General features: G+C 38.2%; 1 protein-coding gene across 1 annotated transcript; it reads right to left on the minus strand.

Moving 5' to 3' along the window:
• Nucleotides 1-4518: 4518 nt before the first annotated feature.
• On the minus strand, nucleotides 4519-16925 carry LOC123865955. The gene is made up of 16 exons (XM_045907195.1): nucleotides 16795-16925; nucleotides 15047-15153; nucleotides 13935-14070; nucleotides 13335-13412; nucleotides 12959-13078; nucleotides 11865-12023; nucleotides 11280-11402; nucleotides 10574-10723; nucleotides 9832-10164; nucleotides 9307-9458; nucleotides 8536-8876; nucleotides 7751-8028; nucleotides 7303-7416; nucleotides 6088-6250; nucleotides 4902-5583; nucleotides 4519-4861 (listed from the first exon to the last, which is right to left on the minus strand). The coding sequence occupies exons 1-16, from the start codon at nucleotides 16876-16878 to the stop codon at nucleotides 4810-4812; spliced, it is 3072 nt and encodes a 1023-aa protein (XP_045763151.1). The 5' UTR covers nucleotides 16879-16925; the 3' UTR covers nucleotides 4519-4809.
• Nucleotides 16926-17580: the final 655 nt, after the last annotated feature.

The raw sequence follows: 17580 nt of genomic DNA on the forward strand, positions 1-17580 counted from the left end.
ATAGTCATAAAAAGTTTCCAGAATAATTGTTTTGATAGCTGAAAATTAATTAGTTTATATTCAGTCAGCAAGTAGAACAGTTCATGATTAACTACGCTGTAATAATAGGTATCATGACATAAAACACAAGTAGGTACTTAGGTATCATGACAAACGTCAATAAAAAACCAAAAATAAAACAAAAATCTGCCGCTGAGTACCTGGTTATTAAAGGGAATTAACGAATGCACTTGTTGTTGTCAAAATACAGGTACCTATTTATTACCTATAGGTACGAAAACTTCAAACTTTTTCTATGGGCTCTTATACTGTTATACCTACGAGTATATTATGGAGATAACCAGGGACATAACCTAAATATAGGGCAAAAGAACCATAAACTCTCGCTGTTTTGTTCAGGCTGTGGGCATGGATGCTATTTTATGAAAGTAGACATTCCAAGCTAAATAATATATTTTTACCTACTTGAACATAATATTATTAGTTATGAAGATTATGTTAAAGACAAACAAAGCAAGATTTGACTCGCTCCACCAATGCGCGGGGCAGAAATTGCTTGTGCCTATAGTAGCTACGGCTTACTATTATAGGTATTGTTTGAACACTTGAAAAGAGCAACCACCGAGTTTCTTGCTGGTTCTTCTCGGTAGGAACGGCATTCCGATCCAATGGTAAATTTTATTTGGACAATTCAAAAGCACATGTAAAAGTTTACTTGAATAAAAATACTTATATTTTAGGCTTATATGGTGGTTCAACGACTTAAGCAACTCAATCATTAACCATTGCTTAACTGATTAACCAACTATCATCAAGCACTGTTTATTATACCTAAGCATAGCACAATATTAAGAATATTAGGAAGCACTCTGCTTTAGATTTCTTTGCCGGAGTTCAAACGGAAGTCACAAATATTTGGAAGTCTTATTCGATACCTCATCCGAATACGAACTTCCTATTCCAAATATTTTTATGACTCCGCCGGATTTACAATTAAAAGCGGCAAAAATCTTTGAACTTTTGTATTCTTTTGATGTTTTGAGCCAACTGTTATGGACATAATACATCTTGTAGATGTACGCTGGAAGAGGTACCATAGCTGTACCATACAAAATGATAGTTATTTTTGTGCCGATTCGAAGCGCCTCACCGAGCGTCCTTTCTTCTCAATCCGAAGAGATTTAGTCCCAAGTCTCAGCTTATATAGTGTGTTATCTATGGTCCCAAGTACGCTCACATACCCGCGCAACCGCCAGTCCGTTGAGGAACAAACACAGGTTTTAGTGGGTGCAAGCCCCACATAACCCCTCCGTTTCCCCTGACGGAAGGGTATGCGTTAGGCATTTCCTGTGTATAAAAAAAAAAAAGTACGCTCACATGACAATGCGACTATCAACGCCAAAATCAAGTTGCTTCAAAAACAGGTCGGCAATATCAGGTCCAGCGTACTTGTGTTAAATAGAGGCCAGTGCTTGAGCCAATGCCAATAGGCTAATACCCTACTAATCCTAGCTGACTCAATGCAGTTCATAACTTATCGCCACGTGGCCATTCAGAAAATGAAAATATTGTTTTGCCACCGTTTTTGAGTTAGGTCTCTTCCACTCATCATTTTATTTTATTTTATTCAAATACAAGTTAGCCCTTGACTGCAATCTCACCTGCAGGGCGATTCAGAAGACGCGATTCGGATAAGTTATCGTACGATAAGATGTACTTTTCAATTGAAAATACATCTTAGATCGTACGATAACTTACCGAATCGAGTGTTCTGAATTGCCTTTCTGGTGGTACGTGATGATGCAGTCTAAGATGGTAGCGGGATAAACTGGACAGGGTATCGTAGTTGTTATTAAACTCATACCCCTTTGGTTTCTATGAGGCATCGTACCGGAATGCTAAATCGCTTGGCGGCACGGCATTGCCATTAAGGTAATAACTAACCACGGCCGAAGCCTCTCACCAAACCGGACCAGATTTAGAAATTATAAAATTCTAAACCCCTGCCGGGAATCGAACCCGGGACCTCCCACTAATAAGACCACAGCGCTTACCACTGCGCCAGGGAGGTCGTCAAAATATCCTACTACCAGCTGATGCCCGCGACTTCATCCGCGTAGATTTAAGTTTTTCGAAATCCCGTGGGAACTCTTCGACTTTTCGGGATAAGAAGTAGCCTATGCACTAATCCAGGATATTATCTATCTCCATTCCAAATTACAGCCAAATCAGGAGGAGGTGAAGGAGTAACAAACATACACACATACAAACTTTCGCCTTTATAATATTAGCGTGATTCAACTAGAGTTATATATAAATAAAATTAGAACACAAGATTTGATTATGCTCATTTATTAAAGTAATATCGTATAGTACTGTATAAAACATGTCAATATTCAGTACCAATTCATTTGTAAACGAAACTTAAATAAATTGACAGGGCAGAGTTCATTTTGTACAAATCAAGTTTAGTGTACAACTGAATTAGCAATATTAGGTCGGCTTTACATTATAAGTTTTTAGAAAAACCGGCAAGTGCGAGTCAGATTCGTGCTCCGAAGGTTCCGTACTCGGCTATTTTTCCGCCATTTTGTACGATAAATCAAAAACAATTTCAACATTACAAAATAAAAAGATTATGTTTTAGAATGTACTTTCATATGATACCCCACTTGGTATCTTTGAAAACTGAAACTCATTTTTTTGCGATGTAATCACAAATTCATGGGTTTCGGATTTTTTTCCTTTACTTGTGCTATATGACCTACCTACCTGCCAAATTTCATGATTCTAGGTCAACGGGAAGTACCCTATAGGTTTTTTTTGACAGATAGACGAACATACAATAAAGTGATCCTGTAAGGGTTCCGTTTTTCCTTTCGAGGTACGGAACCCTAAAATCACCGTTCTGCGGAATAAAATACGTTAAGGCCAAGACAGATTTAAACGTTACATGATTTCGACACTCAAAAATTTTGATTGTTTTCAAAAAGTAACAAATTTTTGGGGTAGGTAGGTACCTATTTCTCTAGACGACTTTTTTCCAAAGACGATTGTGATCTAATAAAAATCTGATAATGTAAAGCCGCCTTTATATTTTAAAACATTCCATAAGATTCCCTTTTTATATACAAATAAAAGTTTATGCGGTGGTTATTTGCTGTGCTATTTTTACAGTAAGGGTACTCAATTATTTAAAAAATAAACTAGGTAAATTTTAAAGTTCATTATTGGAATAAGCCACATTTAATTGATAAAACGTTGAAAAACAATAATAACAATTAAATAAAAAATACATCTTATTACGATTTTGATCTTAATAATTCATACATTAAATATTTACAATTCCAAATAATTATTTTCATATACAGACCATCGAGTGTAAGTTTTTACTTATATTAGTCTTATAATAAAAACCACTCGCAATATTATGTAACTACAGTTTGGGTAATAAAACGTGCGAGTGTGACGGAGTATATTGCGCTCTCACTCGCACTTACAGGCCTTATGGTGACGCGTGATGTGACCGAACTCTTAATCGCAAAGTTCTGGACAAGACAAATTATATAAATAGAAAAATATTATTTCATTTTATTCCCGTGATAAATAAACAAACTTAAAATAAACTTAAATATAAAATAAAATAAAATTGTGATGTATATAAACTAACTAATGACTTTTGACGAAAAACGTACTAACCCATAGTCACATTTACATTCGTAGCTATTAAGTAACTAATTAAATAATAATAATATTACTTACAAATAATTATTATTTATTAAAAATAGATACAACTTTTGCCCTCCGCGGGCAATAGTGCCTCGTCGGCACAGGCCCTAAAATGAAATATGAAATAGTACATTTTCAAAAGAGTATCTTGCCAATTTTTTAACAAACATCTTCACTATTTTCTCAAAACTTACACTGGACGCTCCGCTAAGTATTTGGCCTCAAAACGTATAATATTATGTACATAATAACATTATTATAATATAAGTAAACGCTATCACAGATGCATTAGGTAGCATATTATTAAGAACCGCTCGAAAAAATTCGAATACCCGAAATACATTGAAATTTCGAGCCCAAGTAAAAGGTGTCGATTATTGGGTGTCAAGTCTTAACAAAAACACCTAGTATTTGATTTTTCTATTTCATGAAAGTATCATACTTAAAAAGTTATGAGAGTCAAATTATACAACTGGACCTCGGTGACATGGCTTTGCAGGCAGACCCATTCTAATATTAAAAAGGCCAAAGTGTGTGTCTCTCTGTTACCTTTAACGGCTCAACCGCTCAACCGATTATGACGAAATTTGCCACAGAGATCGATTACATCCTGAGGATGAGTATAGGATACTTTTTATCTCCGAAAATCAAAGAGTTTCTACGATATTTAAAAAAAACCCTAATTAAACGCGGACGAAGTCACAGGCATCAATTGGTCAAAAATTAATATTAGTTGTGGCACACCCGAATCGACAACCATACATGAACACAATAAAAAAAACAAATAATAATTAAAAAAACAATAAAAATTCACTAATAGTCCAAAGTCTAACTAACTGACTGGAGGGTACCCAGTCGTCTTCAAATACTTTTTTATACGGCTGATATGTTATTACAATAAGCTGATACCCTTTCAAAATCCATCTCCTTGTAACTCCCTTACATCTCGACCCACTTCCCTTTCTAAACTCCGAATATCAATAAGAGACATGGAATTAGCTACTATAGGCCCATTGTAATAAATATTCTTTTCAATTTGGGTATTAAAAAAAAATAAAAAATTCACTAATAGTCCAAAGTCTAACTAACTGACTGGCGGATACCCAGTCCTCTTCCAATACTTCTTTCATACGGCCGGTATGTTATTACAGTAAGCTGACAACCTTTCGAAAAACACAGTCTCTATTCCATCTCCTTGTAGCTCCCTCACATCTCTACCCACTTCTCTTTCTAAACCCCTAATATCATTCAAAGACATAGAATTAGCAACTATAGGTCCATTGTAGTCCTTATTTTTTTCAATTTGGGTAAAAATTTGTAATTTTCCATCCGTATTTTCTCGATTAAACACTAGTTTATCATTTTCAGCTACATCGCACATTTGCTGGGTCTTTAACGACCTAAGATTAGTTATGTCTCGCTCTTCGTTTCGCTCCTGTAACCTAATGATATCTTCCGTCTCTTTTTGTCTGAAATCGCTCAAAATATACTGTTCTGGCCTAGTGTACCCTTCTTGAATGTTAACTTTGAAATGTCCCTCTTTGTTTTGGACGGTGACGTTGGGTGGTTTTTTCGGGCTCTTCTTGGATTTTGGCTGTTTTTTGTCGAGCAAACTTTTAAGTATGGGTAGTTTTTCGTCTTTCTTGTCGTCGCTTTCGGGTGATTTTGGTTCTGCTTTGGGGTTGTGCTCTAGCTTGATGGCCACGGCGGGTTTCTTGTCTTTGATATCTTTAGTCTTGCCCTTATGCTCGTCGAGTCTAACACGCACTTTGTCATGTATGAGCATGTGTCGTCTCAAGTCGTACGCAACTCGGAAACATTTTTCGCACTGTGTACATTTGTAGGGTTTGCTCCCTGTAACAAACAAAAAACCGGTTAAGTGAGAGTCAGACTCGCGCACCGAGGGAACCGTACTCGGGTATTATGCATAAAAATAAATAAAAATCTATTTAAGAATATACATAATATGATACCCCACTTGGTATAGTTATCTGCTGCTTTATTCAAGTATCAACATAAAATAATAATTATTTGTTCATGAATATTTAATTTTTTTGTGATGTAATCACAAATTCACGGTTTTCCTGCCAAATAAGACTCTAGGTCAACGGGAAGTACCCTATAGGTTTTCTTCACAGCCACAACAGATGGACAGACAGACAACAAAATGATCCTATAGTTTAGTTTTTCCTTTTGAGGTGCGAAACCCTAAAAATTGACGTTATTTTCATAATCAGGAACCCGAGATGCTTCTAAAATGACACCCATCTCGATTTCTTTCAAATAAAATCGGCCATCTTGAATTTCAAAATGGACGTCATTTTCGTAATCAGCAGTCCGATGACGTAGAATACTGACCTGTGTGAGTCCTCATGTGACTGAGGCGGTAGGAGGAGGCGCGGAAGGTCTTATTGCAGTAGTCACACTTGTAGTTGCGTTCTCCGGTGTGAATGCGTCGGTGCACGTTGAGCGAGTAACGCCGCGCGAATTCCTTGTCGCAAAATTCGCATTTGAAGTTTTTCTGCAGCAAGAAATCGAAACTTTTGAATCCATTGATTTAGAACTCTTGTATCTAAATGTATACAAGTGTAAATTAAAAATTTTCAACACCCCCGACAAATCATTTTCAAATAAATAATTATGTATATCTAGGCAACGTCCATCTTGACAGCTTGACATTTGTCAATTGACACTTGAATATTATGAACCTAAGGGTTATCTAACCTTCTTTTCTACAAGAAAACTAGAAAATAGCTGATAACTTTTAAACGGCTGAACCAATTTTTTCGGATTATAGCTAAGAACACTCTCGATCAAGCCACCTTTCAAACAAAAAAAAGTAAATTAAAATCGGTTCATTCGTTTAGGCGCTACGATGCCACAGACAGATACACAGATACACAGACACACAGATACACAGATACACACGTCAAACTTATAACACCCCTCTTTTTGGGTCGGGGGTTAAAAAGGAAAAGGTGACTGACTGGCTGATCTATCAACGCACGTTTGAAACTACCTGGACGGATAAAAGCATGTAGATAGCTATTATAGTAGACATCCGCTAAGGAATTTCGAAAATTCAACCCCTAAAGGAGTAAAATAGGGGGTTGAAATTTGATTAGTCCACGCGGACAAAGTCGCAGGCATAAGCTAGTGTATTTATATAGCGAATTAAAGGTACAGATTTAAAGTCACCCTAATTGTGTTATGTGTGATGGTCTCTACATACAGACATTAGATGACGTTACACAAACTTATAGAAAGGAGAAGGAACGAAAAGTTAAATTTTAGTAACGCCTGCTTTTATACATGATACGAAGGATTCTGAAGACATCAGACGCTGCGATTAAGTAACTTACAACGCACAAACTAGATGTCACCAAAGGATCTTCAATCTCTCTTCTTACATCCTCAATCGCGCTAATGAACTTTTCTCTACAGAGTCTACTTTGAATAATTTGAGTCATACAAATTCCAAGACACACACAAATTACAAGGTCACCAGACACACACACACATCACATGCTCTAGTACATAAATATGTTTATGAATGTGAGACAGAGCACACACCTTATTGGAATGTATAGAGGCTTTGTGGTACTTGAGGTCGCTCCACTGGCGGAACTCCCGGCCGCATTCCTCGCACTTGCACGGCCGGTCGTCACTGTGAACGCGTACGTGGATCTAGAGAAAAAAATGCCCACTCAAATACTTTCAGAATTAAAAACGATGGGAATGGGCTATATTTAGTACGATACGACGGCCTGAAGACCTCGTTCACTTGTATAGCGCAAACGGTATGCCAAGCCATCACATTGCATTCAAGGGCAGTGGCCATTACCACTTCAACTTCAAGATTCGTTGAACATAATGAAATTATACTACATAAAAATATTGGTCCTTCGAACCGGATAAAAGTTTTCTAGATACATGCTAAAGCTCAAATGTTACGATTTTTTTTTGCATCTAAAAACAACCTATTTGGGATGCTGATAAGACAAATGATAAGATAACCAACCTTTAAGGCACTGGCGGTGTAAAAACTTTTCCCACACTCTCGACAGACTTGCTGCTTCTCACTGTGCATCAGGATGTGGTACAGTAAGCTGTTCCGATGCTGGAACACCCGGCAGCAGTGAGGACATTCGAAGGACTTGGGTTTCTTCTTGTCCTTCCCTTTGGCTGAATTTTCCTCTCTGATATGTAACTCTGGTTGGATTCCAAGGATCTCGTTGTCTTGGAATGCACCCTCTGACGGTTCTTCATTGGCGTCGAATATCCTTTGGAGGACTTCTTCTATATGAGGCAAGAAAATATTTAAAATATTATGCATATTATTTTTGTATCCATGCTTAATTTTTAATGCAAAAGTGTGTTTGCTAGCCTATCTATCTGCTAGCTAACGTCCCATCTGTATAACCGGTTTTGACGAAATTTGGTTCAGATAACATACATCTCGGGCAAGGACGAAATTCGCGCGGACGAAATTGCGGACATCATCTAGTATCACACTAATATTATAAAGGCGAAAGTTTTCGTGTATGTATGTGTGTATGTGTGCATGTTTATTACTCTTTCACGCAAAAACTACTGAACGGATTTGGCTGAAATTCGAAATGGAGATAGATTATACTTGTATTAACACATAGGCTACTTTTTATCCCGCAAAATCAAAGAGTACCTACCTATGGGATTTTGAAAAACCTTAATCTACGCGTCAGCTAGTTGCCTATAAAGGGCTGGTCGCACGTATGGTCGACTAGGTCTGACTCGAAACCTGTGTAGTTTGTGTGGGTTACATACCTTTAGCTTCAATAGTCCGTTGACTGTTAGCAGCGTGTGTCGCCTGCGGATGCGACACCTGACTAGTGGAGTGACTGCTCACTAGACTAGTCGTCGGACTGGTCGCGTGCATGATGGGCTGGGTCTGACTCGTCTGCGATACATGGGTGGTTTGCGTCGGTTGGGAGGTTTGTGCGGGTTGGGTGGGTTGGTTGTTGGAGTGGGTTTGCGGGATGTTTTGTGGGTGTATGGGAGGGTGTAGCGGCGGTGGGGAGGGGTGGGTGCAGGCGGGGCAGTAGCCAGCCCCCCCGCAAGCGCAAAGCGGCGAAACGGCGCCGGGGCTTGCACCGTTGCGTAGATACCTGGGGACAATTTTTGCACTGTTATTAAACTGTAATTTAAAACAAAATACAATATGAGACCCTCACAACAAGTCCTTTTATTTGATATGTCACAACTCACGGTAGTTTTCAACGTACTTGATCCAGTAGATTCGGAGCTAATTGGTGTGACAGACAAACAATCAAGTGATCTATTCCATGTATTCTATTTAGTTCCGTATTTTCATTCAGACATACGGAGGCCAAAAAACTAACCGATTTATCCGCCTTGAAAAACTCTAAACTTAGCTTCTATTTTCTTTATTCTCTCTGGGCTGGTTTCCGCATTTAAACGTTTCCGTCTGTTGCGCGTGCGTTGCCCCTCTCCGCCGAAGTCTTCACTCCAGCCATCCAAGCTCGCTCCAGAAGCCGAGTAGACCGCCCAGGTTGCCGAAACTGCACTTATGCTCACCAGTTCCTGACGTGTTCCTGGTGCACGTGTCCATTCTCCACCGTGAGGTGCGGCAACAGCGTCTGCTCGTACGGCTCGCCGCTCTCGTCCACCGCCACGTGTATACCCTCCATCAAATCCTCCGGCTCACTGAACTCACCCATGTCGTCTAACTGGAAAAATATTCTCGATTACGGAATGAAAACACGAAACATGATTGCGAAATGTGCTTAGCCGTACCGCCAACGCTGTATATTTTTTGTGTATGTGCAAGGCATACAGTATTTATCCCGCGTTGGGATCTTTTTTTTTGGGTTGTGCCACACATGACACAGTTTATTCTTTTTCTTGTCCTTTCTTTTGCTTGGGGTCTTTTAGCTTTAATGTTCCAGTATTAGAGGCGCCGGGATAAACAAACCCGTAGCTCACCTGTAGTATAACACAGTGGGTGATGGGCCCAAGTTTTAGAAATAAACGTTTTTCTTTCTTTCTTTCTATTTTGTGCAATGTATGTATTGATGGAGACAAAAGCTTTGTTCAACATACCTTTGGATTGGAATGCGCTTCCTTTATATGCGCCTCACATTGTTTCTGCTTTCTAAATGATTTGTTGCACTTCGTACAGTAATACACACTCTCCAACTTTTCCAGTGGCTCATACAAATCCACCTTTTCACTTTCAGGTACTTCCTTGTCCATACTCGCCACGGAATATTGGACTTTATTGCTAGTGTAGTTGAGCGTCTTATCGCTTGACGTATAGAGGATGTGCTTGTCTATGGGTTGGTACATTGTCTTTGGTACGGTGCTTTCAAGCGAAAGTTCGACGATAGAGTCTGGGAGGTTGGCTACGTTGTCTACGATACATGTGTTGGTCATCTGGAACCAAAATCAATAAATACTTATTCTTTAAAAAAACTGCAGAGAAGTTTTTCATTTTGTGAATTTCAATATTGTTTTCATGAATTTCCAGTAATCGGGGTTCGAACATAAAATTTTGAGCCAATGTCAATCGCGATGATGTAACGATTTTAACGATACCTCATGCATCCAAAATTTTACTACGATTTCGAGCAAATCTGTTCAGATCAGATATAATGGAATAAAGACGCTCATACATACATGGACCCTGAAATCTATTGCCCCTATAAGAAAAATTATAAAAAGCTACGATGGCGAATTTAAAAATGGCCCCAAATAAAAAAATAAAAAGGTCATAAGTACATTACATACTACGAAACTTCGTGTGCGAATCCGGCTCGCACTTGGCCGGTTTTTATCTTTTTACCTTGTCTATGCCCAAATCTGGGACGGGGACGGGGTTTTCGATGATAATCGTGGCATGTGGCTCGTAGTGTTGTTTAAGATGCTGGTAGAACTTCAGTTGTTCCTCTCCGTAGAACTCTCCACACAACTGACAGATGAATAGCGCGCGCATCTGAGGAACATATCAACTGTAAAATTATAGGGAAGACAGTCAAAGTCAAAGTAATTAAAAATATGTACTACCATTGTTATAAGTTAGTTATGTCAGAGTATCTGCGCAGAAATCTTATTTTCGAATGGCGCGATTATATCTCAGCCAATTATAGAGCATGTGCATTGTGCATAGTTAAATAATGCATACATTACGAAAGAGTACGAGGGGGAGGGAGGAAGAAAGCGAACGAAGGAGAGAGAGGGAGAAAGATAACGAGGGAGAGGGAGGGAGAAACAAAACAATGGTTCGACCAGACGAGGTATATCCCCTCGTTCTGGTGCGGAACTTAATAAGCCTCCTGGAGCACATCGCTCGACTGTAGTTTATGATGGTCTCGGTGAGAATTCAGTATAATATTGTAAATATCTTGTGAATACCAATGTAACACAAATGTGAGCAGCGCTTTACTGGAGTCCTAACCACGCTGCCACAGAAGGAGAGAGAGGGTGAGAGGGAGGCGAGAGAGGGGGGAAAGGGAGAAAGACATCCTTGGAGTTAATAGTGGTTCAGTTACCTCTTGAGCGATATGATGCGCGTCTTCGGGCAGATGTTCCGGGTGAGGCACTCCGGTCACGAAGCTGTCGGGAAGGATTTCTTCCTGGGGGACCTCTTCATTGCAGTTTATAACTACAATGTCCTGTAACAATAGCTTGAATCAATAATAAGTTCTTGGGATTCCGTACTCAAAAGGTGCCAACAAAACTCCAAGGATAATGTAATGCGTAAATTTTGAAAAAGGACTCGTAATATTTGCTCTTTATGTCAATTGAAAACTGTTAAAAAGAACTTGAAAAAGTTTATTTCAATAAAAATCTGCCTATTTTCGCTGCAAACTTGACGGTAAACTTCATTGAGTATGGCCAGCGTAAGGTGCTGGATGATCATTTATCAATGGTGCGCGCAATGATCATAGATAGATACTTTGGTAGGCAAAAAGACGATTTCAAGCAAGGAGCTGCTGGCAGCTGGATTCAATTCTTTGGAGTGTAGAAATCCGTCCTTATTTACCTGATATAGCCAGAACAAGCCGCCCACCAGTTGAGTCTGCAGTCAGTCAATTCAGACGTCCTGTCGTGCTGCAGGCGCGTGCTGCACATACCTGTTGCGGCGTGGTGTTGCCGGCGGTGCGTCGCAGCTTGCGCGAGATCCTCTTCTTGTGCGGCAAACTCTTTCTGTTCTGCTTGTTCTGCGCGGGAGATGCGCCAGCGCCGATGTCTAGCACTTGACTGTCTTGCTCACTGAGGATTTGGGAATCATCCTGAGAAATATCGAAAAGTGAAATTGATAACTTTTCAAATTCCATTATATGCTAAAACTTTAGTATCAAACAAATTAATATAATAGTTTAGATATTACAATATAATCAATAAAAATATATTTAACTAGCTGACGCCCGCGACTTCGTCCGCGTGGATTTAGGTTTTTCGAAATCCCGTGGGAACTCTTTGGTTTTCCGAGATAAAAAGTAGCCTATGTGCTAATCCAGGATATTATCTATCTCCATTCCGAATTTCAGCCAAATCCGTCCAGTGGTTTTTGCGTGAAGGAGTAACAAACATACATACACACACACACACACACATACAAACTTTCGCCTTTATAATATTAGTGTGATAGTGTGATATTAGTGTAATAGTGTGATAACTAGAACAAGGTGCTAGAATAGTGAGTTTATACCGTAAATGGCAGTATCATTAGACCACTGATTAGATGGACCGACATCAAACCAGACGCAGGGAGCCGCTAGATTCAGGTGCCGCAAGACCGTAGCGTGTAGAAATTTCTACGAGATACCTATGTCCAGCAGTGGACCACGGTCAATCTCGACCAGCAGTGGATCGGTTGACGATGAAGACCTAATAAATTGCCATTTGGCATTGGTGATAGCCAAGTGGTTAATTGTTGGCCTTCTATTCAGGGGGTCATGGGTTCGATTTTGAACAGAGCAAGTAAATGTCACTTGTTTTAACGGTAATGGAAAATATCGTGAAGAAACCTGCATACCTGAGAGTTCTCCATAATGTTCTCAAAGGTGTGTGAAGTCTGGTCACACTAAGCCAGTGTGGTAGACTATACCCTAAAGTTTAGGGTATAGTTTACCACCCTGGCTTAGATTGAGAAGGATTTAGGGCCTAAACCCTTCTCAATCTGACAGGAGACCTATGCTGAAGTTAACCTGTAATGAATTCTTACCTTGAGACTAGTTTTGTCCTTACTAAACCAGTCAGTGTCGGGGCATCTCTTCATATCTTGTAGCGGCGGCAGGGAGGGCAGCGGTGGTACTTGGACTACGATCGACTCAGACTGCTGGTCCTGTCATAACAAAATAATCATTACTAGCTTTTCCCCGTGACTTTGTCTGCATTACATAATAATTTATAGTCTATAGTGATTGAGTATAATGTAGGTATCTATGAGTGAAATAATTTACAGAAGCTGATCATTAGTTTCTGAGAATTACGCCAACATCCAAACTTACACTCTCTATAATATTAGTATTGATGTGTAGTTTTTTTACGGAGAGGTTGATAGTTTATAGAATATATGATATTTTCTAGTTCATACGTACCAATTGTTGTCCATTGAACATTCGCATTGGCGTATCCAAGATGACTGAAGCGTCCACATCGCCCCTCACTGAAGATACCTGAAAATCGCAAAATAATAGGAAATCCATTAAAATTGGACAGTTGAAATTAAGAGTTGAGAAACTTGATACATAGGGTGTATAATGTATATTATAATACAACATGAAAATTTCAATATACAAATAGGCATTTTCTTGGCAAGTACACAAGCACAAATCTGCAATAAAAAATTACAACATAAAAAGTGGGGGTTAGAAAATTATAATTTATCCTTTTGAGTGATACTTCATTAAATAGGATTTTAAAATCATTATTCAGTGTCTTAGACCGTTTTTGAAAAAGAACCACATTTAAGAAATAATGACTGTCAAAGCGCTTAGCAACTAGCATGGCTCCGAAATTCTATATTAGGCATATTCTGACAGCATTGCACCAGTTTGCCTTCAGTATAGTTTTCAAATTGCAAGCCACTTAAAGGGATTTATAGTTTGCTTATAATATTTTCTAACATCCCTTATATTCGCCAACTTGCAGTACATCTTATCCATTTTTTCATGTTGAGGTCAAAATAAAAATCAAACCTTATGGTGTTGCGAATGCGAGTGATGGTGCGAGGCGCGAGACAGGTGCGCCACCAGAGCTGCCAAGCGGCCCTCCTGGTCCAGGAACTCCTCCACCCACGCGCCCTCCCCCACCGCCTCCCCCACGGAGACCTGCCTGCACGCGACAATTGTCTCTATGTTTATGTGTATAAGTACCGAAATAAGATCCTCCACTGATACAGGTCTGTACGCGACAATGGACTCTATTTTTATGTGTGTAAGTATTGAAATAAGTTGAAAACAGTGTATTAGGAAATCGTGTGCTGCGCATGCGAGTGATGATGCGAGGTGTGAGACTGATGCGCCACCCAGAGCTGCCAAGCGGCCCTCCTAGTCCACAAACTCCAGGAACTGATACTTGCCTGCACCGACAATGGACTCTATGTTCATGTGTATAAGTACCAAAATAAGATAAAACCCTCCCCCATTGATACGGTCTGTATGTGACAATGGACTCTATGTTTACGTGAAGTGTCGAAATATGATAAAACATAACATGATCAAACCTTACGAAAATTTAAGCAAAAATTGATTTTTTTAATAAAATTTTTAAAATGTACACAAATACATGCATTTAAAGTGGCTTCACCTACACTGGCAGATGTTGTCACACTAATATTATAAAGGCGAAAGTTTGTATGTGTGTGTGTGTGTGTGTGTGTGTGTGTGTGTGTGTGTGTGTGTGTGTGTGTGTGTGTATGTTTGTTACTCCTTCACGTAAAAACTACTGGACGGATTTGGCTGAAATTCGGAATGGAGATAGATAATATCCTGGATTAGCACATAGGCTACTTTTTATCACGGAAAACCAAAGAGTTCCCACGGGATTTCGAAAAACCTAAATCCACACGGACGAAGCCGCGGGCGTCAGCTAGTATATTATATATCACTCTTTAGCTAAGGAAACAAGTTTCAACTTCCAAAAAGCATGCGTTTTTAGGGTTCCCCATTCCATACCTAAAACCTCAAAAGGAAAAAGGAACCCTTACAAGATCACTTCATTGTCTGTCTCTCCTGTCTGTCAATTTGGGGGAATCAACCCTTCTTATATAAATCTGACCAGTTTTTTTACTTCAACAAGAGTATATTACCTGCACATTTGGGAGGAGAAGTTCTGTGGATGCATGAGTGTGACCACTCTGCCACCCGCATCCTCCTGCACATTGAGAGCCAGGGTGCTCGCATCCACGTGGACCGACTGCAACAACAACAGGGATGATGACTACTAGTCAAACCAGCAACTTTTTATCAAACGTCAAAGTCTTGGTAAGGGAGCTAGTATCAAATATATAGAAGTGATGTCATAAACATTTGACATAATTTGACATACTTTTTTAAGTTAAATCGATAATTTAAAATAGTCAGCAAACTTAAAACTAACAGAGGACAAGGATTTTACCGATGTTGGAAGACCCTCTCTTGAATTTTTTTATTCTCATTTAGAGAGCTGGGACACTAATGCGACCATGTGGCTCTCGTAGGTATAGCTAGACTATATTGTAATACTTAAAACTATATCTAAATATACCACAGATTATTTCTACGACTTCCTAAGAAATAATTTATTTTTGACATCATCAGTTAAGACATCATCAAACAGCAGGTTAAGGTCTCTCTTCAGTATCATCATCATCATTATCTCAGCAAATATAAAACTTGAAAATTTCCAATTTCAGTAAGTACTTTCATTAAATATAGTGAATATTTTTAATGTGAAATGTCTGTGATAGAGAGATAATCAAAACATGATAACATCAATACTTATCTACCAAACAAACCACAGTGATAATAATGATAAACATATTTTCCATCATTATCTTATACTTTTTAAAAATTACTGTTTATGTATTTGTCTGTCCATTCATTATGAATGTGTGCAGATAATATCAACTTTATACACTTGTTTTTGACATTTGAGATTTGATAGACATAGTTTGAATCCTGGAGATGGGCATAGGCTTCTTTTTGACCCAGAAAATCAAAGCATTGTCTCAGGATTTTTAAAATACTTACCCCACATGGAAAACGTAGTATCATCTAGTGATTTAGATAAACAAGCCCTGGTTAAAATAAGGAAATTATGAAGATACAGTGTGAAGTTTCGATAACAAATCCCCTTGGATTACTGAAATCAATTACTCTTGTTGGGTTCATGAGAGAGTATAAATACTTTAGGTTTTTTGATTGCTTAGAAGAATCCATGTCCTTACTTACGTAAATAAATGGGAAAGTGTGTCTGTCTGTCTGTTGTATTTTCATGGCTGAACTATTGAACCAATCTTGACAAGATTTGGCACAAATATAGCTTGCATCCTGGAAGACATAAGATACTTTTTTTCTGGAACATCAATGAGTTCCCACAGGATAAAAAAAACTAAACCCACATAGGCAAAGTTGCAGGCGTCAGTTAGTATCAAATAATTTAACATGTGCATACATAGGCATAGCTTATAAGCAACAAAAGCATAAAAAAGTTGTAAGAATGATTATTGGCACTCTATTTTATATGTAACAAAATTATGGCATGATTTTAAGTTTTATAAAGTAGTTCATATCTTATATATTTTATGTAAAGTACATTTTAGCACCAGTATTGCATATAACCAACCTATATTTTGAACTGTATGCATTATTTTGTTTTGAGTAACCTATTTTCTAGTATTATTCATCACAAGGAACCTTTCCCTGTGAATTTTCCCAACGACCTGAAAGCGATAAATGGGTCTCCATTCTCGTAACAAAACCATTAATATTCATATCCTGTTTTATATCAAACGTAGGTGTTCAATGTACCTAGTTTCGTAGAAAACTGTTTTTGTCGAATAAGTTACGTTCTTACCTCCGGGGCTTGGTGGGAATTTATATAATGCGTGACGGCTTCGTCCATCTTCTCTTCCAGAAGATGAGCTTCTACGGTTCTCATGATGGAATATTTTTTTAGGAATTGTTTTCAAACCATTTCTATAATTTCTAAAATTGGTTATGTTCTGTTCAACTGACAGCTGTTGCTTACTCAAGGTCACAAGATATTTCACCCAATTTCAATGATTTCACTCTCAACCTTCACAGACCATGTACAATGCGAATTGTTTTATCCAAAGCATTACTGGAGGAAGATTTTAAAATAATTAAACGAATTGATTACATTTTAGGAAAGCCTAGAAGCCTAGAAGAGCACCCACACAAACAAAGCAATCATAATTTTTTTTTAAATAAATATTTTTACTAGTGGCAACATCAACTTTTGATTTGTAAATTCTTGCTAGATTGAAAAACAAATAAATCAAAACATTTTGAAAATCTTTGTAACTACCTAGTTACCTACTACATTTCTCGTTTTATGATATTGCATTAAAAATAGCTTATAGGACATTAATAAATTAAAAAATAAAAACAGCACTTAATTTATTTAGCATATTTTGCGTGAAATGGTTTTGCACGATTTGATGACAGCTCAGAAAAAATAAAATAAAATAGAGTTGTAATCCGGTCAATATCGACTTTTACAAAATTTATTTCTGTACTTAACATATTTTGACGTTTATGTACTTTACATTTCGTTTAAGTCATAACTATTATAGGTTTCTAGCTGTTATTAAATCGAAAAGTTAATACGTATAAAAAG

The sequence above is a fragment of the Maniola jurtina genome, chromosome 6 (assembly GCF_905333055.1).
Source record: "Maniola jurtina chromosome 6, ilManJurt1.1, whole genome shotgun sequence".
Classification (NCBI taxonomy): domain Eukaryota; kingdom Metazoa; phylum Arthropoda; class Insecta; order Lepidoptera; family Nymphalidae; genus Maniola; species Maniola jurtina.

Coding starts and splice junctions, on each gene's coding strand:
- LOC123865955 (XM_045907195.1), bottom strand. CDS start 16,878: ATGAGAACCGTAGAAGCTCATCTTCTGGAAGAGAAGATGGACGAAGCC. Junction 13,079..13,334: donor TGTTCAATGGACAACAATTG/GTACGTATGAAC, acceptor TTGTTATGACAG/GACCAGCAGTCTGAGTCGAT. Junction 10,724..11,279: donor CGCATCATATCGCTCAAGAG/GTAACTGAACCA, acceptor TATGTTCCTCAG/ATGCGCGCGCTATTCATCTG.